This window comes from Rhinopithecus roxellana, chromosome 7, assembly GCF_007565055.1.
Source record: "Rhinopithecus roxellana isolate Shanxi Qingling chromosome 7, ASM756505v1, whole genome shotgun sequence".
Classification (NCBI taxonomy): Eukaryota; Metazoa; Chordata; class Mammalia; order Primates; family Cercopithecidae; genus Rhinopithecus; species Rhinopithecus roxellana.
Window position 1 is genome coordinate 62,808,067 of NC_044555.1, and position 23,578 is coordinate 62,831,644.

Genomic DNA, 23,578 nt, shown 5'->3' on the forward strand with positions numbered 1-23,578 from the left:
CTTATAGAATAAGGATATAAAGAAATAAAATATTTTTGTACAGCTGTACAATGTGTGTTTTAAGTTGTGTTATTACTAAAGAGTTAAAAAGTTAAAAATTTAAAAAGAGTATAAAGTAAAAACGTTATAGGAAGCTAAGGTTAATTTATTACTGAAAAAGGAAAAACATTTTCCTTCTTTTTATTTTCATTTCATTTTATTTTTTATTTTTTAATTTAATTTAATTTTAATTTTTTTGAGATGAGGTCTCACTGTGTTGCCCAGGCTGGTCTCGAACTCCTGGGCTCAAGCAATCCTCCCACCTCAGCCTCCCAAAGTGCTGGGATTACAGGCATGAGCTACCGCTCCCAACCAAAATATTTTTTTTTAAGAAATGTATTTTTATATATGTAATGTAGCCTAAGTGGACAGTGTTGATAAAGTCTACAGTAGTGTACAGTAATGTCCTAGGCCTTCACATTCACTCACCACTCACTCAGGCCAACTTTCAATCCTGTTAGCTCCATTTATGATAAGTGCCCTGCAAACTCCTTTTATGGTAAGTTCCCTGTACAGTACTATTTTTTATCTTTTGTATCATATTTTTCCTGTACCTTTTCAATGTTTAGATATACAAATACTTACCATTGTTATAATTGCCTATAGTATTCAGTATAGTAACAAGCTGAATAGATTTATAGCCTAGGACCAACAGGCTATATCATATAGCCTAGGTGACTAGTAAGCTATGCCATCTAGGTTTGCGACAATACACTCCGTCCTGTTTGCACAATGATGAAACAGCCTAACGTATTTCTCAGAATGGATCCACATTAAGTGATGCATGACTGTTTATACTAAATATATATTAAGGACCCTAAAAAGTCATTCAGTGAAAGATCTCTTTAAATTTGTTAACCCTAGCATTCCATAAATACTTCCTCAGAATGGTTCCAAGGAACTCTCATTAGGGTAGTGATTCTCAAACTGTGGTAATGGGAGCAGCAGCAGCAGCATTTCCTGGGAACTGAGTAGAAATGTAATTTTATAGCCCTACCTCAGATCTATGGCATCAGAAAGTCTGGAGTGGGACCCAGCAGTCTGTGTGATAGTCCTTCAGGGATTCTGATGCGGCTAAAAGGCAAGAAGCATTGTTAGAAAATTTTACTATTATTCTGCAACTTAACAGTAACCTTTTGCTTTCCTTCATTACACTTACCACAATTTGTATTTTCTAAAGTTTGTTCTAATGATATTCTATGAATCTGTGAATTCATATTCCATAATCATAATCTATTCTCTGAATTTCCTTCCTTCTGTACCTCATAAAGGGTCATAAAGGCAGCCTTTTATGAGGTACAGAAGGAAATACTCACTGAAGGCCTATCATGGTTTTCACCCTGGTATAAGTGCCATCTAGCTGGTATCAATTTGGATACTTTAAAGAATCCTAAATAATAAGTCCATATATCCTATAAAGTAAAATACTCATTTCTATAACAAAGCAAAACTTTACTCCATTGCTGGCTGTCATTGTCATTTTTAAAAGAGCACATAACTCTTTTAAAGTTTTTCATTTCCTTCAAAATGTTTTTCAGAAAATGTAGACTTTTTTAGCATCTTGAAAGATCTGTAATATGCCTTTTCTCATGTCAGAATTCTATAAATTAGGAAATGTTCTAATCTCTTGCATTAACAGAGATGAAATTCTGGTGACATTATATATGTCTCTCCAAACAAGCAACATTCTTTTAGAAAAATGTAATTGAAATTGAACTTAAAATGTATTTGTATTTAAAAATAAAAAAATCTTATTTTTTATTTTTATATTTTATTAAAATAAAATAATCTTATTATTTTACGTGGTTTCATAAATGTATTTTGAGTGTTTATATTGAAATGCCTCTGTAAATCATGCAGAAAAATTTTCTTTTTCTAAAGGACAGTGAAATGAGGTTGAATGTGTTAAAGCATCACACTATATTTAACTCAAGTACATTTAGAACAAAATTATTATTAGGATTTCCATAGAATTAAGCATGGCCAAATTTAACTTCTCAAATTTTTTTTTTAAACCTATTCTTTTCATAAAAGTAAGAGCTCTCTGGGTTTATATTACTAGGTCAACTGAAGTGTTATTTATTTTTAGGTAGAGGGACAAAGACTGATAATCTAGAGACTGGATTTGATTTGGCTGCTGCTGTCCGTCAGCAGAATGCCTTGGGGTATCTACTTACAGTAATGAGTATAAGTAGTGCTATCAGTATTACTATATTTAAACACCCATGGTTTGCAGGAATGTGCTAAAGTCTGAATATAACATAGTTCGTTATGTCACTGTCCCTGCCCAGGGCAACTGCTATTGAAAGGACATACTCACATGATGAGGAAGATAGCAGATACAGTGGTTTGGAGCTAAGTGTTACTTCATTGCTGACTCACAGAAAGAGGCTTAGGATGTTGGCTATGTTTAGTTTTCATCTGGTATATCAACTTCCCACATAGGTTTTTTATTACATTTTTATACTTCTTATTATATTTCTTTTTAGTTTTCCTCACGGGAGAAAAAGCCAATTCCGTATTAAAACGCTACCCAAGAGCTAATGGGTTTTTTGAAGAAATAAGACAGGGCAACATTGAGCGTGAGTGCAAAGAAGAATTCTGTACATTTGAAGAAGCAAGAGAAGCTTTCGAAAATAATGAAAAAACTGTAAGTATGTTGGCAATTTAAAAAATTTGCCCAAATTTGCCTACCTTTTTGATGTATATTTGAAATCTGCATCCCTGAATTATGTACATTGCTAGCAATTAAAAATTCCTTTGTTAGGAACTCGGAAAGTGGCATCTAATTAGTAATATTCTGTGGGTTGGAGAGCTAGGTTCACTTCCCCTTGTGCTGGACTGTCTTTGAAAGCCCCGTTTCTATAGGATTCTGCTGATCTAGGATTTATCGTCTTGACAAGTAGGAAGGATTTGATTTGTACAAAGCTTTGTTCTAGAAGGTTATAGATAACATCACTTTGCCTAATTACAGAGAAAGTGTGGAGGAAGCTAATGGATGGTGATAGTGTTTTAAAAGGTTTTACAAAAGAAAAGACATCCAGATATACCTTCCCACTCCACGAGAATACTCCTCTTTACTTCTCTTTACTCTAGACTATATGCTATTCAAGGAGAGCAGGAATGGGACAGCACAAGGCAGGGGTGAAAATTCTGTGGAACTGCTCCACAGCTGGAAATTGTTACCAGAGGTAGCCATTGTGTAAAGATTCAGTCCTGGGCAGCAGGAAAATAACCCTAGATGCTAAACAAGTGGTGTCACTTAATGCTAAAAAGATACTAAATATACCTTAAGAGCAGCAGATGCAAAAGTTTTAAAGAAAGGGGTAAGAGGAAGAAGTCACATCTTAGTCAAATCACAGGGTTAGAAATAGGGAAAGAAATATATCATCCATGATACCATCATGCAATCACAAAGCACTGCTGGCCTTTATTTCCCTTCCAACTTTTTTCCTTTGCATCCGCTTAGTCATTGTTGGTTTTATTTTATTCATTTTACTTTTTAAAAATAGTATATGTTCATTGTAGAGAAATTTTAAAATGTAGTAACATAAAATCACTTGAAACCATGGGCCAAGCTGTACCTTAGCCCATTTTAGCAATGGCTGGAGTGACTGGGATTCAGGGCACCACGTCCCTAGGCTGCACACAGCATGGGGACCCTGGGCCCAGCCCACGAAACCATTTTTTCCTTCTGGGCTTCCAGGTCTGTGATAGGGGTGGGTAGGGGCTGCCAATGAAAACCCATGACATGCCCAGGAGACATTTTCCTCATTGTCTTGGGGATTAACGTTTGGCTCCTTGTTACTTATGCAAATTTCTGAAGCCGGCTTGAATTTTTCCTCAGAAAATGGGTTTTTCTTTTTTACTACATCATTAGGCTGTAAAATTTCCAAACTTTTATGCTCTGTTTTCCTTTTAAAATGGAATACTTTTAACAGAACCCAAGTCACCTCCTGGATGCTTTGCTGCCTAGAAATTTCTTCCGCCAGATACCCTAAATCATCTTTCTCAAGTTCTAAGTTCCACAAATCTCTAGGGCAGGGGCAAAATGCTGCCAGTTTCTTTGCTAAGACATAGCAAGAGTCACCTTTGCTCCAGTTCCCAACAAGTTCCTCCTCTCCATCTGAGACCACCTCAGTCTGGACCTTATTGTTCATATCACTATGTGCATTTTTTGTCAAAGCCATTCAACAAATCTCTATGAAGTTCCAAACTTTCCCACATTTTTCTGTCTTCTTCTGAGCCCTCCAAACTGTCCCAACCTCTGCCTGGTACCCAGTTCCAAAGTCACTTCCACATTTTCGGGTATCTTTTCAGCAGTGCCGCACTCTACTGGTACCAATTTACTGTATTAGTCGTTTTCACGCTGCTGATAGAGACATACCTGAGACTGGGAAGAAAAAGAGGTTTAATTGGACTTACAGTTCCACATGGCTGGCAAGGCCTTAGAATCAGGCGGGAGGTGAAAGGCACTTCTTACATGGTGGCAGCAAGAGAAAATGAGGAAGAAGCAAAACGGAAACCCCTGATAAACCCATCAGGTCTCATGAGATTTATTCACTATCGTAAGAATAGCACAGGAAAGACTGGCCCCCATGATTCAATTACCTGCCCGGGCCCCTCCCACAACACATGGGAATTCTGGGAGATACAATTCAAGATTTGGGTGGGGAAACAGCTAAACTATATTATGCGTATATACCACATTTTCTTTATACAGTGATCTGTCAGTGGGCATTTGGTTACTTTTAGTTAGGAGTAATATTTAGAAACCGAGATCTGGGAGCTAGAATATGCTCATTGCTACCAGAATGTCATTACTTCTGGATCTTTCAGCAATAGAGCTAGGAAAAAAAAAATCACATATATGTATACATGCATACAAATTCTATATATGTCTATATGTAGACATGTAAACATATGTATACATGTAGACATATATGTGAAATAACTAATTCATTATGCTGATTTCCAATTCCAATCCAACCCCTCAGCACTCCTCCAGCCATTCTATATTTGTAGATATGCAAAAATTCCTTATAGATGTTTTTCCACAATGAAGATTCCAGCACCCAATAACATCAATGTATTAATAACTCATTTGCTTAGTTGTTTAATACACACACAATGGGTTTGGAATTGTAATATCTATAATGTAATGGGGAGAGGGAAAACTTTTATATTCATGCATGCATGCATGCATTTTTTTAGCGTCTTATTTGGAAATAATTATAGATTCACAAAAAATTACAAAGATAATACAGTGAGGTCCCATGTAGCCTTTACTCAGTTTCCCCCAATGGTTACATCTTAAATAACTGAGATCAAAACTAGGAAACTGACCTTGGTACAGTCTGTATGTATAGTTCTATGTCATTTTATCACTTGTACAGATTTGTGTAACCATCACTGCAATCAAGTAGCAGACATATTACATTACCACAAAGTTTTCCCTCATACTACCCTTTAATAGTCACACCTACCATCTTCCTCAACTATCCCTAACCCTTAGCAATCACTAATCTGTTTCCATCTCTATAATTCTGCCATTGCAAGAATGTTATATAAATGGAATAATATAATATGGAACCTTTTGATACTGGCTTTTTAGAGTCATCGTAATGCTCTTGAGATTAATCCAAGTTATGTATATCAATAGTTCATTCATTTTTGTTTCTGAGTAGTATTCCATGGTATGGATATACCATGGTTTGCTAAGCCATTTGCTTATTGAGAGACGTGTGTGTTGTTTCTAGTTCTTGGCTTTTACAAATAAAGCTGTTATGAACATTTAATAGGTTTTTGTATTGACATACATTTTCATTTCTGTGGGGTAAGTCACTGGGAGTACAATTCTTGGCTTGTATGGTATATGTGTAGTTTTTTAACACACTGACAAACTAATTTGTCATTGTATAAATTACCATCTTACATTCTCACCAACAGTGTTTGAGAGATCCAGTTTCTTTACATTCTCATGAGCACTTGGTGTTTTTACTATTTTTTTTTTTTTTTTTTTTGAGACAGAGTCTCGCTCTGTTGCCCAGGCTGGAGTGCAGTGGCCGGATCTCAGCTCACTGCAAGCTCTGCCTCCCGGGTTTACGCCATTCTCCTGCCTCAGCCTCCAGAGTAGCGGGGACTACAGGCGCCCGCCACCTCACCCGGCTAGTTTTTTGTATTTTTTTTAGTAGAGACGGGGTTTCACCGTGTTAGCCAGGATGGTCTCGATCTCCTGACCTCGTGATCTGCCCATCTCGGCCTCCCAAAGTGCTGGGATTACAGGCTTGAGCTACCGCGCCTGACCTTTACTATGTTTTATTTTAGCCATTCTGCTAGGTGTTTAGTGATAACTTCTTGTGATTTTAATTTGCATTTCCTTAATGGCTCATGATATTGAACATCTTTTTATGTGCCTATTTTCTATTTATGTATGTTCTTTGGTGAAATCTCTCTTCATGTCATTGGCTTACTTTCTGATGGGATGTTTTATTTTATTTTATTATTGAGCTTTGAGAGTTCTTTATTATCCTAGGTTTGGATCTGTTTTCAGATATATAGTTTCTAGGCTATTTGAGTTTTATATATTCATTGTATATTCTACTACTCTCATATTGCTTAAGTTTTATCATTGAGTCTCAGGGTGAACAATGTTTTTTTTGTTGTTGTTGTTTTTGGAGACAGATTCTTGCTCTGTCGCCCAGGCTGGAGTGAAGTGGCGCAATCTCGGCTCATGGCAACCTTTGCCTCCCAGGTTCAAGTGATTCTTGTACCTCAGCCTCCTAAGTAACTGGAACTACAGGTGCTTGCCGCCATGTCCGGCATAGATGTATATATATATGCACACACACACACACACACATATATATATATTTAGTAGAGATGGAATCTCACCATGTTGCCCAGGCTGGTCTCGGAATCCTGAGCTCAGGCAGTCCACCCACCTCAGCCTCCCAAAGTGCTAGGATTATAGACATGAGCCACCATACCTGGCCATCATGGTGAACAATGTTTTTAATGCCTACCTCTCTGGCCTTTTATCCATCTCAGTGCTTCTATATATCATATCCCACCCACAGAAACAGGATGCTGCATGTCAGCAATCTCTGAAGCAAGTAGAAGAAATTCCTTCAACTGTGAGAGAATTGTTTGAGAAATTTTCTGTACTTCCAGCATCACCTTTTCCTTCCTATGGAATCATTCTCATCTCATTAGCCTACATGCCTTTAGAAAGGAAAAAAAAAAAACCTCTCTTAAGACATCCCCATCCAACAACCACTGTTCATTTCTTGAAACCCTGCTCTGCCTAAAATTGCTCCCCTAGTGAGCTTTCCTCTTCTCATACTTCAGATGCTAATAACTTCCAAATTTATATTTGTAGTTCCTGGAGGGCTACACTGAACTACAGACTTGTATGGCTAACTGCCTACTCAACATGTTATCTTAGAATCAAATATGGTTCTCAAACTAAACAGACAAATTTGCACCCCTTCCCCCAAATATCTACACTTACTACAACCTCTCTGATCTCAATAAGTAGTAAGTCCATCCACCATGTTTGCTGATCTCCAAAGCTTTTTACCATCTCTGACTCCTCTTTTTTTCATATCCCACACCCCATCTGCAATAGTTGGTTCTAATATGAAAATATACTCAGAATCTAGCCACCTTTCTACTTGTTACCACTTTACATCCAAGCCACCACCGCCCTCTCATCTGTATGATTTTTGGGCCCCTGCCCCATAGTTGATTCTCAAAACAGCAGGTTAGAGTGATCCTTTAAAGTCTCTTACTTGCAAGGGCTTCCCATCACCCTCAGTAAAGGCCAAAGTGCTCAGAATCACCTACCAGGTACTGCACGAACAGTCCTCATCTATCTTCATCCCACACCTTCACTCCATATATAGTTATTTCTTTACCACATCTCCTATGACACTCCACCCCTTTGCTGTGGCTTTCTTGTGCCTCCTCACATACACAGACAGCACATGTCCTGCCTCATGACTTTGGCACTTGCTCTCTCCTCTTCTAGATGGGTATGTCTGAGTTCCTTCACCACTCTCAAGTCTTCACTCAAGTTCACTTTCTCAGTGAGAAAGTATCCTACCTTAAATTGCAACCTCTTGTCCCTTCTGTGACTTTTTTCTTTCAAGCACTGACATCATTTGACATCTATTTTTTTTTTTTTTTAATTGTTACTCCCCGCTCCCCGCCAGGACCGTTAGCTCCATGAGAGCAACATTTCTCATCTGTTTTGTTCATAGCTATGATCCCTAGCATATAAAGCAGTGCTGGCACATAATAGAGGCCAAATAAATATTTGATGGATGAATGAAGGAATGGATTGGCAAATTACAAAGTAAATTTAATTTATGGGAAGAACCGATTTAAAACTTGTTCCCAAGTTGGCTGATAGATAATAGACTTTAAAATGGTTTTTATTATGTTGTTGTTATATTTCCTTCTTTGTGCTTTAAAGTTTGTCATCTGAGTTTGTTCATGCCATTAAAACAATCCCATTTAGGATAAGGTGTGCTAGCCTTTGATCTAGCAAATGTAATTGAAGTGGCATCCTCATTTTTGGATCTGTTTCAGAGCAACTATTTCAGAATAATGTTTGTTATCTGCTAATCAGGATCTAACATTGCCAGCACAGTTTCATCTTAATCTTGGCAGTGAAGAAAATGATTGGATTTAAGATTTGCTTTCTACTTTTAGACTTATCTTTACTATCTTTTTGTTTACTAAAATTTATCGCTCAGAACACTTTTACTCATACATGTTTTCATCATTTCCAAGCATGAAGTATGTGAATTTAGAAGTCTGCTTTCAATAGAATGTTTATTATTGGAATTATTTACCTAATTTGGTACACAAGTCTAATTATACAATGGGAGAAAACATATTGTATTTCATGGTCCTCATTTTCATCATGTAGAAAGTGGGTCAGATTTATTCAGACATTATCTGCTGAATGCCTGCTATGTAACAGACACAGTATATACTACAATGTATAGGCTGTTCCTCCCTCATGGCATTTGCGCTCTGGTAGAAACAGCAGACATACGCACAAAGGCTTATATGAGCATGCTGTAAACCTTAAATATACACAATTTTTATTTGTCAGTTATACCTCAATAAAGCTGAGTTGTCATGCCAAAATCCTCTGCTTTGAGAATCAGATGGACCTTGATTTGGTGTCTGAGCTCTGTCACCTACTGACTGTATTGCTTTTTGCAAACATTTCATCTTTTAGGCCTTAATTTTTGTATCTTTTAAAAGGAGGATATTATACCTACAGCATTAGGTTTGAGACTGTGCACTTAGCATAGTGCTTGGAACAGAGAAAACTTTCAATACATATAATTTATTCTAGTTTTTAGGTGCTGAATTCTTGCCACTTTATTTAGGAATCATTATTTCACCACGGTCACTTTTTCTCTCTTCTCTCTATGAGACTGTGAGGGTTCTCTACATTTTGGAGCTGTTAATCTCGCACTAACATTGAGAAAATAGTAGTAATTCTTTAAAACAATGATTATAGAACTTTTTTTTTTTTGGTCTTTTTTTTTTTTTTTCCTTTTTGTGGAGAACGGGGTCTCGCTGTATTACCCAGGCAGGTCTCGAACTCCTGGGCTCAAGCTATCCTCCCGCCTCTGCCTCCCTGAGAGCTGGGATTACAGGCGTGAGCCACCGCGCCCGGCCAGATTATAGAACTTTTAATCATATATAATTTCTAGTTTATTTTGCTTGACTTTCCACAGTGGTTGTCTTCAAACTTTAGCGGCATAGGAACAGTCTGGGTGCTTAGCAAACCTGCATAGTCCCACCTAGTGCCCAGATCTGGGTTTGTAATTCCATTCTACAGTGAAATAAAACAGGACATTTTAGGGACATGGCTAATTATTGGGCTGGAGCGTGGAGAATACAAGATGAACTGGAGAACATTGTGGTACGAGAAAGTAAGGAAGTGCTATAATCCAAAGAATGGGAGCATGTTAAAGGGACACAGGAGGTAACCTAAAGAAGCTCTCAGTGGCCAAAGCTGAACAATTTTAGCCACAAAATAAATAATGTAGTATTGGATTATAGCCCAAAACACAAAATAAATACACACAATTATATAATGATATAAATGCATGAATGAATGAAAAGGTGAAAAGAGAAAAATCCACACTATAGAATTCCAAATTATGTATGTAAATACTCCACCCAGAAGGTAGAGCTTAATTTCCTTCTTCCGTTGAGTGTGGCTTGAACTTAAAGACTAGCTTTCAAAGAACAGAGTATGGGAAGGGTCAGCGGGTAGGGGGAGGTGGGGTAACTTTACAATGGAGAAACCTGTCAAACTACTTTGACCTGGTGATCAAAGTTACTAAGTCACACATATGATATACTGAGAAGACACTTCATTTATTTCCATCCCCGCAAACTCATAATCCCAGTCTAATCATGAGAAACTTACAGAGAAATCCAAACCGAAAGACATTCTCCAAAATGTCTGACTACTATCAAAAGAGTCAGGGTCATGAAAAAAAAATTAGAACTAGGAAACTGTCACAGACCAGAGGAAACTAAAGTGACATGATTAAATGAAATGTCAATTAGATTCTGGAAAAAAAGGACATTAATGGGAAAACTAATACAATCTAAATAAAGTGTTATGTTTAGTTAATAGTAATGGACTAGGATTAATTAGCCAATTAATTATAACAAATTTACCATCCTAATGTAAGAAGCTCACATTAAGGGAAACTGGGTGAGGAGTACAGGAGAATGTTATATATTATCATTGCAATTTTTCTGTAAATTTAAAATTATTTCAAAATAAGAAAGTTCATTTTTAAAATGCACAGTCCAGGGGTCACAAGTCTCCTTGGGGCCAGGGAACTTACCTTATTTTGTAACACTTTGTTAGATTCTAAAGAAAGCAGTTTAGCTAAAACCACTTAGAATACTCAGAGCTCTGTAGTGGGTGATATTTCTAGGGATATGGATGACTGTTGTGTCTGGGTGCATCATCCCAAGTCTTTATCCCATTCTTGTGCACTCCATGTGCCATTCTACCCCAAGTTGCAGCTATATTTTAGGAACTTAGTTATTAATATCCAAGGATCTGAGATCTGAGTTCAGCAATTCCTTTTTAGATGATATCCCTCATTCCAAAGTGTCACCATTTAAATTTGTTTATGTATAAATTACTGGGGAAGAAAGAGATATGCAGTCCCCTTTCATACTAGGATATGTTACAAAAACTACATTGGAGATTGTTGAATTCAGAGCCCATGGCAGGAGGTGGCATGTAGACACTTGTGAGTTGGGATTAGTGATTACAAGAAATACTGTGTCTGAGGTATCTAAAAATTGATCACTAGGTCCTGGAGATTACTCATGGCACTTGCAGGCAGAAAGTCCGATTCTTTGGCACTGTTAGGGAAACTCTCATTTCACTTAGCGTCTCATGATCTGCTGATGGCACTAGAGCCAGATTCAGAATATTGTCCCCACTCCTAGTGTCTAAAGAGTTGTGAGGGATGAGGGAATTCAGGAAAGAAGGGAGGTGGAATTCCAGTCTGGGCACAGAAATACAGGAGGCAAACATGGGGCATTGCTGTGGCCTTCTTCTAGCCATACCTTACTCATTTCCATTGAGACCTTCTCCTGCCTTCCCTAGATGCATCCCAGACCCTCCTTGGGGAACCAAATATGAAGTTTCCCTTTAGGCACATGGGGTGGTTTCCTGGGGCTCTCAAAGGCTTCCTCACTACTTCCTTTGGAACCACTTGAAAATAAGTTAAATAGGGCCAACATATGTCATTTTGTGCAACTGGTATTCTGAGCTACCTTCTGTAAAGATGAAGGTCTGACTGTTGCAGGTCGATAACATGTTGTCCCTTATATGATTCATTTAAAGTAAGTTTTTATTGGTTATATTGCTGATATTGTTTTTAAGTTAGTGGTGAACTTTAGTCTCTAGCAGTTGGGCCCATTTGTAGATTATAAATTATGTGTAGTGTCAGTTACTCATGTCAGGTTATGGTAGTAACTGAATTAGGAGAGTTTCAGCCTGTATGATATTAATAAAGTAGTAGACTTCTTCAATTGGGGCGGGGGATACTCTCCTCCCCATGCCAGCAGTATGTTAACCTTGACCTAAAGTTACCTCAGCAAGTTTCCTTTCCCAGTACCAGTGCCAACCTTTTTTAGAACTATCCTCAGAGACTGGGTACCAGTGAGGCTGACACATCTATTTGTTGTCGTTTGTAGAATCATTTGCACCATGGATTTAATTTAACTTGTGGCCCTGTCACCTATCATGCTGCTGCTTTAGGATCCTTCACTGCTTAATAAGCAGTACTGTCATGATTAGGAAATGGCTCATGTATCCGTTACAGAGCTGCAACCAGTCAATGGAATTGATGACAGTAAAACACTCACATTCAAATCAGGATTTGAGTAGAACCCTAGGGCAGCAACTTTGCCTGATAAATGTCTAGGGAATCCATTTTTCCATCTGAAAGATGATGTCACATGTCTCCCATAGCATGCTGGGAAGAAGTTAGCTATGAATTCAGAGAATAAGGGGCTAGCTGTTACCTAAGGAATTATATTCTTTAGCCTAATACAGTAAACCTCTCCCTCCAAAAAAGGGCAAGAAGAAGCAAAAACCACTCAATCAATGATGAGACAGAGGTGTTGTGAAATGATATGATAGCCAGCAGAAAATACCTTTTTTTTTTCTTTTTTGTTGGTTTCTATGGAAGGCCGAGGTGGGCAGATCACATGAGGTCAGGAGTTTGAGACCAGCCTGGCCATCATGGTAAAACCCCATCTCTACTAAAAATGCAAAAACAAATTAGCCAGGCATGGTGGCGTGTGCATGTAGTCCCAGCTACTCAAGAGGGGGAAGCAGGAGAATCACTTGAACCCAGGAAGCGGAGGCTGCAGTGAGCTGAGATCGATCATACCACTGTACTCTAGCCTGGGTGACAGAGCAAGACTCCATCTCAAAAAAAAAAAAAATAAATTACTAAAAAGTATAAATAATTATGGATAGTGAAAAAACATAGCTACTTTGATAAATGTATCCAGGCAAGTAGATGACCAAACCAATTAAACATTATATTTCATTGATTCTCCAATCATTTATTCACATTTTAACTTCTCTGAAATTGAGGTACAGTTTACATACTACGACATGGTATGGATTCATTGAAAGCAGTATTTTTTCCTTTTTTTTTTTTTTTCTTTTTTTCTTTTTGAGATGGGGTTTCGCTCTTATTGCCCAGGCTGGAGTGCAATGGCATGATCTCGGCTCACTGCAACCTCTGCCTCCCAGGTTCAAGTGATTGTCCTGCCTCAGCCTCCTGAGTAGCTGGGATTGAAAGTGCCCGCCACTATGACCAGCTAATTTTTGTATTTTTAGTAGAGACGAGGTTTCACCATGTTGGCCAGGCTGGTCTTGAACTCCTGACCTCAGGTGATCCACCCACCTCGGCCTCCCAAAGCGCTGGGATTACAGGCGTGAGCCACCATGCCCAGCCAGCCCTTTTCTCTTTTTTAATACATAAAAATGGTGTACTCTTCAATTCGTACTATGTTATATTTGATAAAGTACAGCAACCAGTCACCACTGCTACTCACTTCTCAGAGGTTTTGATCTGGATGGGGTGACTACTGTAATTCAATTATTGTTATAGTGGGTATCTGCTCATTTCCTTAATAACGGGGTTTCACTAGTTCTTTCTTCCAATGTTAGGGTACAGTCCCCCCAGGGCAGAATATTTGATCATGAACTCTCATGGTTGGTATATCAGTAACTATAGAAATAAGATTCAGTTTAGCCATTTCCAGAGTACAATAAAAGGAATTGCAAAATAATTTGTAACTTTGTCATAGCCCTATGTTGTTAGCCCAAGTCTTGGGTACTGTCAAGCTGAAACAGGAAATCTATCTCCTAGTGAACTACAACAACCAGTAGTTCCAAAGAAGGCTCTGGTTTTCCTTGAACTGTATATTTTAGAGGGTCACACTAATGCTATAACTTAAAATGGCATTATTTAAATATTAAGATAGTATACAATTCCAAAAGCTAATATTTGATACCAATCACTGATCATCACGAATAGGCTAAAAGCTGCCTTTTCATTCCATCCCATTGTTGAAGAATGACTTATGGAATTGGTTCTAATTATCTTTTCATGGGGTCCACAAAAACTCAATAGGTCGAACTCTTCATTTCACAAATGAGGAAATAGCCCCAGAAATGTTGATTTGCCCATTTTCTCATTACAAGATACTGATGAAGCCCAAGATAGGAGCCAGGTCCCAGGTCTTCTGTTTCCATCTTCCTCATTCCCTCCCCGCCCCCCCCCCCCCCACCCCCCGCCTGCAATTGAACACAGTGCCCTCCTAATTTAATTAATGATAGTTATGACAGGGCCTTTACAGTGAAACAATTTACCTTCAGGCTTCTTGTGCCAGTCCTTATTGGGCCAGTAGTAAAGACACATGACATGGTACTTATTCAAGCTTAGATATGATAGAAACAGAAAAAGTGGTATCTGGTACCTATTCTTAGCCTTAGCCTTTGTTTTAATTTCTACTGCTTTAAAAATTCTTTTTTTTTTTTTTCTTTTTTCTTTTTTTTTTTTTTTTGAGAGGGAGTCTCACTCACTCTGTCGCCCAGGCTGGAGTGCAATGTTGGCTCATTGCAGCCTTCGCCTCCTGGATTTACATGATTCTCCTGCCTCAGCCTCCTGAGTAGCTGGGACTACAGGTGCCTGCCACCATGCCCAGCTAATTTTTGTATTCTTGGTAGAATCGGGGTTTCACCATGTTGGCCAGGCTGAACTTGAACTCCTGACCTCAAGTGATCTGCCTGCCTCCACCTCCCAAAGTGCTGGGGTTACAGGCAGGAGCCACCATGCCTGACCTCTACTAATTAAAAATTCTTTAGAACAATGTCATTTGGGATGGACAAAGCAGGTGATATTCTTTCCATCTTTAGACCAATATTTTAAGTGTCCAAAAGACCAGTGATACTTCCAGCTTCTGAATGGAATTGGAACTTGGGCTTTTGATTCTTAAGCCAATATTCATCAGCATCATACCATGTAGCTGATACACTTGCAGCCTAAGACAGAATGTCTTGAAGAGAAGAAAACCTAATGGAACCTACAATATAATTAGGCCAATTTGGGAGGAATATAAGAGGAGGCTGATTTCTTGTTATCTGGGAAGTGGCAATCTGAACTTTTAAACAGACAATTTTGAACTTTTTTGGTTTGATACTGAGATTAAGTTCAAGGCAGCTACCTTTACATTAAAGAAACTGATGAGGTTTCATTATAAGTCTAGAGTAATGTTTGACAAGGTAGAGGAGATGATAAAGAAGTAGTTCTATCTAAAGTTATTGAAAATTTTCAATGCTACAGAGATTCATTTTTATTACTTTGAAAGACAGATTATAAAGATACAGAAGGGTATTAAGTAAAATGGGATAAATTAATAAAAATTATAATTCCCTATTAACCTAGGTTTTATATTGGTTTTTCTTTAAAACTGTTGCATTCCACTTGCTGTTTTCATTTTATTTTATTTTATTATTGTTTCAAAATTGAGACAGGGTCTTGTTCTGTTGCCAAGGCTGGAGTGCAGCTGTGAGCATGGCTCATTGCAGCCTCAACTTTCTGTGCTCAAGTGATCCTCCCATTTCAGCCTCCCAAGTAGCTGGGGACCACAGGTGCATGCCACCATGCCTGGCTAGTTAAAAAAAAAAAAAAAAAAAAAATCTGTATGCAGACAAGGTCCCATCATGTTGCCTAGGCTGATCTCAAACTCCTGGACTCAAGTGATCCTCCTACCTTGGCCTCCCAAAGTGCTGGAATTTATAGGTGTGAGATACCATGCCTAGCCATCTATTTTAAAATATTTAAACCCAAGGCAAACTCTAGACAAAACAGAACTAAATCTGGAAGGAGCTATAATACGGGAAACAGAAGAGAATGTTACCAAAAATATCAAATTGATATTCTCAGAATTTAAAAAAACAATAGGTTTATAAAACGAGAAGAAGCTATTACAGAGGGGACCAATTAAGGGATAATAGAAAGTCCTTGGGGCCGGGCGCGGTGGCTCAAGCCTGTAATCCCAGCACTTTGGGAGGCCGAGACGGGCGGATCACGAGGTCAGGAGATCGAGACCATCCTGGCTAACACGGTGAAACCCCGTCTCTACTAAAAAATACATAAAACTAGCCGGGTGAGGTGGCGGGCGCCTGTAGTCCCAGGTACTCGGGAGGCTGAGGCAGGAGAATGGCGTGAACCCGGGAGGCGGAGCTTGCAGTGAGCTGAGATCCGGCCACTGCACTCCAGCCTGGGCGACAGCCAGACTCCCTCTCAAAAAAAAAAAAAGTCCTTGGACATTAGAAATGTTACTGCAAAGCTAAAAATTGGACACAGGTTAGACAGTGCAGAGTTCACTGGGTTGCACACGGAACGTAGTGCTCATTCTCCTTCCTGCCCACTTCCACTGAAAAGGAATGCACCCCTCCCCCGATAATGGACCCAAATACCCACTTCCGGCCCTTTCCGCCATTAACCATCCGCCTTCAGCCAACCAGTACCACCACAGCTCCCGCCTGCCTGCTCACCGCGCCCCAAGGTGCCCGCCATGGCCACCACCCCAATGTTGCAGGTGCATCAGAACTACCACCCCAACTGCAAGGCCGCTGTCAACAACCACATCAACCTGGGATTCCATGCCTCCAACGTGTACCTGTCCGTGGCCTTCTACTTCGACCAGGATGACGTGGCCCTGGAGCACTTTGGCCGCTACTTCCTGCGCCAGTTGCACAAGAAGAGGGAGCACGCCCAGGAGCTGATGAGGCTGCAGAACCAGCACGGTGGCTGCATCTGCTTTCACTACATCAGGAAGTCAGAGCGTCAAGACGGAGAGCAGGCTTGAGGCCATGGAGTGCGCCTTCCACCTGGAGAAGAGTGTCAACCAGAGCCTCCTGGAGCTGCACCAGCTGACCATGGAGAAAGGTGACCCCCAGCTGTGCGACTTCCTGGAGAGCCACTTCCTGACCCAGCAGGTCAAGGCCATCAAAGAGCTGGATGATTACCTGAGCAACCTGTGCAAGACGTTGGCCCCAGAAGCAGGCCTGGCAGAGTACCTGTTTGACAAGCTCACTCTGGGCGGCAGCGAGGAAGACCCCTGAGCCAAGATGGGCCCCACAGCCACAGTGTGCTTTCTCTGGGTCAGGCCACCAGGCGGGGTGTGCGTGTTGCCCTTTCAGAACGTTCTCTTCAGTTTTTCTCCTTTCAGTGTTACCATTATTGGCAATAAAATTATCTGTTCTCAAAGCAATAAAGGTATCCAGTTGATGCGTGCCTGCACCACTCTCACCTTTTAGGAATCGGCACATCCCCATGCAGGTTTAAAGTAGGTATCCAGCAATCTTTCCCCCCAGCCCTGTCCCATCTGCATGCAGCTCAGGATCTGCGGGGTGGAAGGGAAAGGTATTCTATGGGCCTCTGGAAAACACATTAGTCTTCCCCTTATAAACTCTGAGGGCATGTGGGATGGGGTGGGGTGAGGTGAGATGGATGAGGTGGGTGGGGTCAGGTGGGTTGGGCAGTCTTGGGCCATGGTATCTGTGAGTGCATGTGCATGGTACAGTGTAAAACATGGTATGGAATTCATCCTAGTGGCTGCCTCTGGGGAAGAAGTGAAGGGAGTGGGATTGGGCAGGGATTAAAATAAAGGGGGTCTTCAACTTTTCATGAATATCATGAGCACTTTTTTGAAAAATAAGCACATGATAAATTTTCTTGTTTCTAGACAGCGAGATGGGGGCTCTGGGTGACAGCAAGGCAGAGTACCTCTTTGGCAAGCTCACCCAGAGTGACAGTGATAATGGGACTGAGCCTTAAGTTGACTTCCCCGCAGATATGGGAGTGATTTCCTGCATATTGCCCTTACAAATCCTCTACTCCTGTTTTTATTCTTTCAATTGTGTCATTTCTTCCAATAAACTAATACGGAAAAAATATACCTCAGTAGAAGGACTGAAAAATATAAGGTCAAAGTTGGAGGTCAAATTTGTGATATGAATAGAAAGTAGATTAAATACCCCCAACTGTTAAGCCAGTGACTGGCTGCTTTGAAGAATGTAGAGGGATTGGGGAGAGTTGAAGGTGCAGAACAGGTAGAGCCATTGTAGCTGATCCAGGTGAGAGCCTAGTGTGGCTTGAACTGTGATAGAGGCTGAGGAAATGAAGAGAGATTCACTAGTTCCAGATGGATTTTGGACAAGGTGACAAGTTTTGCTCATGGACAGAAGGTGAGGACTGGGAGATGAAAACAATAAGTTCTGGTGTTTGATCTTGAGCACCTGGGTTAATGGTGCTATTATTAACCTCAGGACATTTGCAGTGGGGACACCTAGGGTAGAGGGTTGGGGAATACATGTCATGTGAAATCTTAGCTCCTTATTATATATCCAAATGGAAACGTCAATCAAGTAGATGGTAAAATGAATGTCAGCTTTGGAAATATACATAAGGGAGACATTATAGATGGTATTGAAGTCATGTGATTGGATGAGCTCACCAGAAAAAGAGTGTAAGAGAGAGTGTGACAAATCCATCCCCAAGCTCAGGGCAGCTAACATTTAGGGGATAGTTGAGATGTTTGAACACCCAGAGAATTTCTGGTCCCACCTGACCATTACCTTATTCCAGACTATGACCCCCAGTCTCCACTCCCAGTGTATTTTCAAATCAGCTTATCCTGATGTCAGTGTGACCTCTGGTTTCTCCTTTCTAGATGTGGAGAAGAGTTCTGTTATCTTGTCTTATGGCTATGGATAGAATGAAGTTATCTCCCAGTAAGAAAAAGATTCCTTAGAGAAATGGTAGTGATGTAAGCGTACGTTTTTTTTTCCTCTCTCCTTTCACAACTCTGCCATATCTTTTGGCCTATTCTCTACCTAAACAGATGAAATTAGTATGTAAACCTTAGATTATGCATGTTTCTGAAAAACTACTCAACATTTTGTTCCTTCAGTGCTACATGTAGATTATTATATAAAAGATAAAAATTACAGGTTTTGTATGTAGTATTCAAAGTTACATGTGTAGCTCGAGTCTTTTTAAAGCTAACTGGTTTGAAGAGTAGTAAAATATGAACAAGTTTAGCGATGCAATAATTACCTTATTTCATAACTGTACTTTAACACTTTCTTAAAAAGGAGGATTATGGTCATTTAAGTTTTCAGAAGGTATTTTTGCCCCTTTACTATTCTAAGTCTAACTTGGTCCTCTCACTGTATTTCTTTGTCTGCCTGATTTGAGAATCTCTCCCCTCCCTGACTTTGTCTCAGATCATATATATATTTTCTCTCCTAGATATGAGGAAGAACAAAGTGAGCATCTCTTTATGACTGTTTACATTTTTAAAAGGATTCTTCTTACTTTCGTACTTTGGAGAGACAGTTTGCTATAGTGGTTTCTTAACTTCAGATTGCCTGGGTTCAAATCCCAGCTTAGCCATTCATCTTGACTTGCTCAAATCATTAAATTTTTTTGTGCCTCAGTTTCTTCATATATAAAATAGAGATAAAAGCATCAACCTCATTGGGTTGCTGAGATTAAATAAGTTAATGTATGTAAATCACTTACAGCAGTGCCTGGCATAGTATAAATACATTATGTGGTAGCTGTGAGTTACCATCATAATCACCATCGTCACCCTTCACTCACTTCTAAGATCCTTTGTATTATTTATGCTTTGGGGGAAAGACTTCACTTGTATACAATAGCACTGCATTTCTACCCATCATGTCACCCTGCATACAGAGGTGGGAAAACCCTTAGAACCTGGTTTGGTTGTCAGGTGCCACCAGAACTCAGAAGGGTACATGGCTGATTTTGCTGTCCTACACACAGGCTGAAGACTGGAGACAGCTTTTGTTGTGATAGCTTTCTGTGGTAATCCCCACCAATTCTATCTCAACCAGCTTTCCCTTGAATTCACCCCTAGAATACTGTGCTTGTTCTTCCCAAACCCAGGTTGCCTGAGCCTCCTATTTCCACCCTTAACTTCCTCCCACTCCTCAGAGATGGACAAGAGCAACAGGATGAAGTTCTAACCCAGATCCCCACCTTCATCTGGATGTTTGGAGCTGAAAAGGAGAGGAATGGCTAGGCGGCACTTGGCAGGAGAATGAGAAAAAGGGAACACATTAGAGCCACTGATAACATAACTAAAATCGATACATCATCATGAGCTTTGGCATAGAGGCTCTCAAGCTTTGCTGCACATTCAAATCACCTGCAGAGGTTTTAAAAAATTTCAATGCCTAGATCAAATACTTAAGCTTCTGAGGCAGGACCTAGGCATCCCAGACATTGAAAACCAGTGTTAGCATCTTGCTGCTCAAAGTTGGTCTGGACCAACAGCATCAATCTAAACTGAGAGCTCGTTAGCAATGCAAAATCTCAAGCTCCACCCCAGAGCTACTGTATTAGAATCTGCATTTTAACAGGCTCCCAGGTGATGAGTATGCACACTGAAGTTTGTGAAGCACTGCTTTAACGTCCTGGTTCTCTACCCTAGCTGTACCTTGGGATAACCTGGGATGCTGAAAAATGATACTGATGCTTGAACTTAAACAGCGTACTCATGCACATACTGCACCAAACACCAAAAACTTACTGTAATTTCAACAACAATTATTGAATTGACAAGTATCCAGAAAGACTTGGAAACTTTCTCATTTGTGTTTATGTTCCACACACATATAACATGTGCACACTTTTAATCATTCTGTTTTATAAATGATTTGGCAACCCATTTGTTTTTTCACAAGCATGGGTTGGAAACAATATGCCCTAAAAGCATATGACCTAGAAGCCAAATATAGCCCACCATCTGTTCTTATAAATAAAGTTTAATTAGAACAGATGCATGACCATTGATTTACATATTGCCTGTTGCTGGGTTCATGCTGCAAAGGTAGAGTTAGTATGTAAGACTAAGACCATATGTCCTACAAAGTCTAAAATGTTTACTATCTAGTTCTTAACAAAAAAATGTTTACCAATCCCATTGTATAGTAACTTATCACAGGCCCTGAATTTACCTAAAGCCACCAAATATTTTTAAATGTGCAATTGTCTTTATACCTCCAATATGGTCATTGCAGTTTGGTGCGTAATTTCCCTATTATCGCACACAATGTGTAGCAGAAATGAAAGCAATGTACTGTATTAATTTAACCTAAGATGATAATGGTTTAATATAGCACGTCCATGTAAGAGGAGTATAGAAGATACTTTTGGTTACTTAGCCAACAGCCATTTTACTCCTTCATCCTTATTAAGGCAATACTGAATTTGTGGGGGGAGGTGGTGAGTAACAATGTGTCCTATTCCTAGTAATAAATCGAAATTAGTCTACACAGGTCCCTAAACTTTGTCTGCATCTTTATTACAGGCTGCTATCTCAACCTGTAATTCATAGCCAGGTTTCTAGAATGGGTTACCTGTACCTGTTGACTTCCCAGAAATAATGCATTTCTTTAAGTGTTAGAAGAAGTAATACATCCATAATGTTCAGAAGTAAAATATGTAAAATGATATGTGATGAAGGCTTCCTCATGTCCCTGCCTGCAGGCTCTCAAGTATCTTTCATACCAGCCCCACTGAAAAGTTACCTTCCTTAGGAGTTTTCCGTATATCCTTTCTGTCTTCACCTCTTTTGTGTGTTACTATGACAGAATCCCTGAGACTAATTTATAGAGAGGAGATTTATTTAGCTGACAGTTCTGCAGGCTGGTCAATTCAAGGGGCATGGGGCTGGTATCTACTCAGATTTTGTTGGGGGCTTTTGTGCTCTGCCGTGACATAGCAGAGAAGGTCAAAGCAGAAGCAGGCATGTGTGAAGAGGGACCAAACCTGAGGAGGAACCTTCCTTTATAACAACCCACTCTCTTGGAAACTAATCCATACCTGTGAGAACTAATCCAGTCTCTCCAAAGCAAGAATTCACTGACTACAGTGAGAAGGGCACCAAGACATTCATGTGCCACCCCAGACTCAAACACCTCCCACTACAGCCCACCTCCCAACACTGCCACACTGGTAATTTAACTTCCAACATGAGTTTTTTTTTTTTTTTTCCCAATGAACATAAAATAATTTTATTAAATATAACAAAAATTAAAACATAACAAAGGTATCACACACAATGTTATAGTACCATTTAAATATAACACAGAAAAATACTACAAAATAAATACAAAAACAAAAACTAGGTAAGATTTTATTTACAATGATGAGTGTGCTTGCCTGTTCATAAATTCATTCCAATCTGGAACACAGGAAGATAATGCTACCCGCATAGCTGGTACACCATTCAGCTCATTTCTTTCCTTTGTTTTTAACAGGATTAAGATAGAAAACCCTAGTTCACACAAACCAGTTGTGGTGAATGGTAGTAATAGCAGGACACTCTTTCTACTTAACAATGGAAAGTCTTTCTTTACCTTAATCAAAATGCTGATAAACTTAAGGTCTCATAATCATTCTTCAATGTATATGAAGAACTAAGCTGCAATAATTCATTCTCTTCTTCAGGTACCAAGTTTAGCTCAATTATTGATTCAGGATTTCAAAAAGCAAATGCATCTTTTACCCAACTGTTTTCCCTTAATGTTTCAAATTTTTCTTCTGGAAAGAAATGGCTACAAGTTTGAGATAGAGAAGTGAGATGCAACAATATCTCTAATTTTATTTCTTTCAAAATGTTTTCATTAATAATATTCTCTTCAATATGTTGCAAAAATCTTGGAAACATGTAGTAGCTAGGACGATTACTTTTAAGTCTGGCTTGCCATAACAATAATGTCTTTCGAAATCCCTGGACACGTTCAACACCAACATGAGTTTTAGCAAGAAGAAACCACATCCAAACCGTAGCACTTACAAACTTTTGTTTTATGGAGAAGTACACATGCATGTATATATACCAAATAGTAACATAATTCACAGGATCCTGCTCCTTATGTTTCTCTCCTTAACGATATAAAAGAGTGAGTTTTCAGCAGTCAATTTACATACTGGTCACTAGTGATATTCTGGGACTTGGGATTCCTCCTTTTGCTTATTACACTAGGACAGGTACCAATCCCCCCATTTCTTTGGTTCTGTTACCAGTGTAGGGTCTTGATGAGTCATCCAGGTTCTTGATGTGTTGAGCAAAGAATTGGACAAAACGCACAAACAAAGCAACAAAAGAATGAAGCAACAAAAGCATAGATTTATTGAAGCAAAAGTACGCTCCACAGAGGAGGAGCTGAAGAAACACGTGGCTAAAGAGCACCGGTTGCAAAATCTTCTGGGGTTTAAGTACCCTTTAGAGGTTTCCTATTGGTTACACCCTGTGTAAATGAACACCTGACCTGTGACCAGTCAGAGGCTAAAGTGAAGTTATACCCTATGCAAATGAAGACTTGTCCTGCAACCAGTTG

The 23,578-nt window shown here is 39.4% G+C and overlaps 1 protein-coding gene and 1 pseudogene across 1 annotated transcript in view; both read left to right on the plus strand.

Moving 5' to 3' along the window:
• Positions 1-23,578, plus strand: part of PRRG1 (proline rich and Gla domain 1) — a 108,251-nt gene that overhangs the window by 78,825 nt on the left and 5,848 nt on the right. Inside the window, exon 3 of the mRNA XM_030933527.1 lies at positions 2,529-2,689. Within this exon, the coding sequence (XP_030789387.1) occupies positions 2,529-2,689 (161 nt within the window). The remainder of the gene's footprint in view (positions 1-2,528; positions 2,690-23,578) is intronic.
• LOC104662960 lies at positions 13,943-17,429 on the plus strand (annotated as a pseudogene).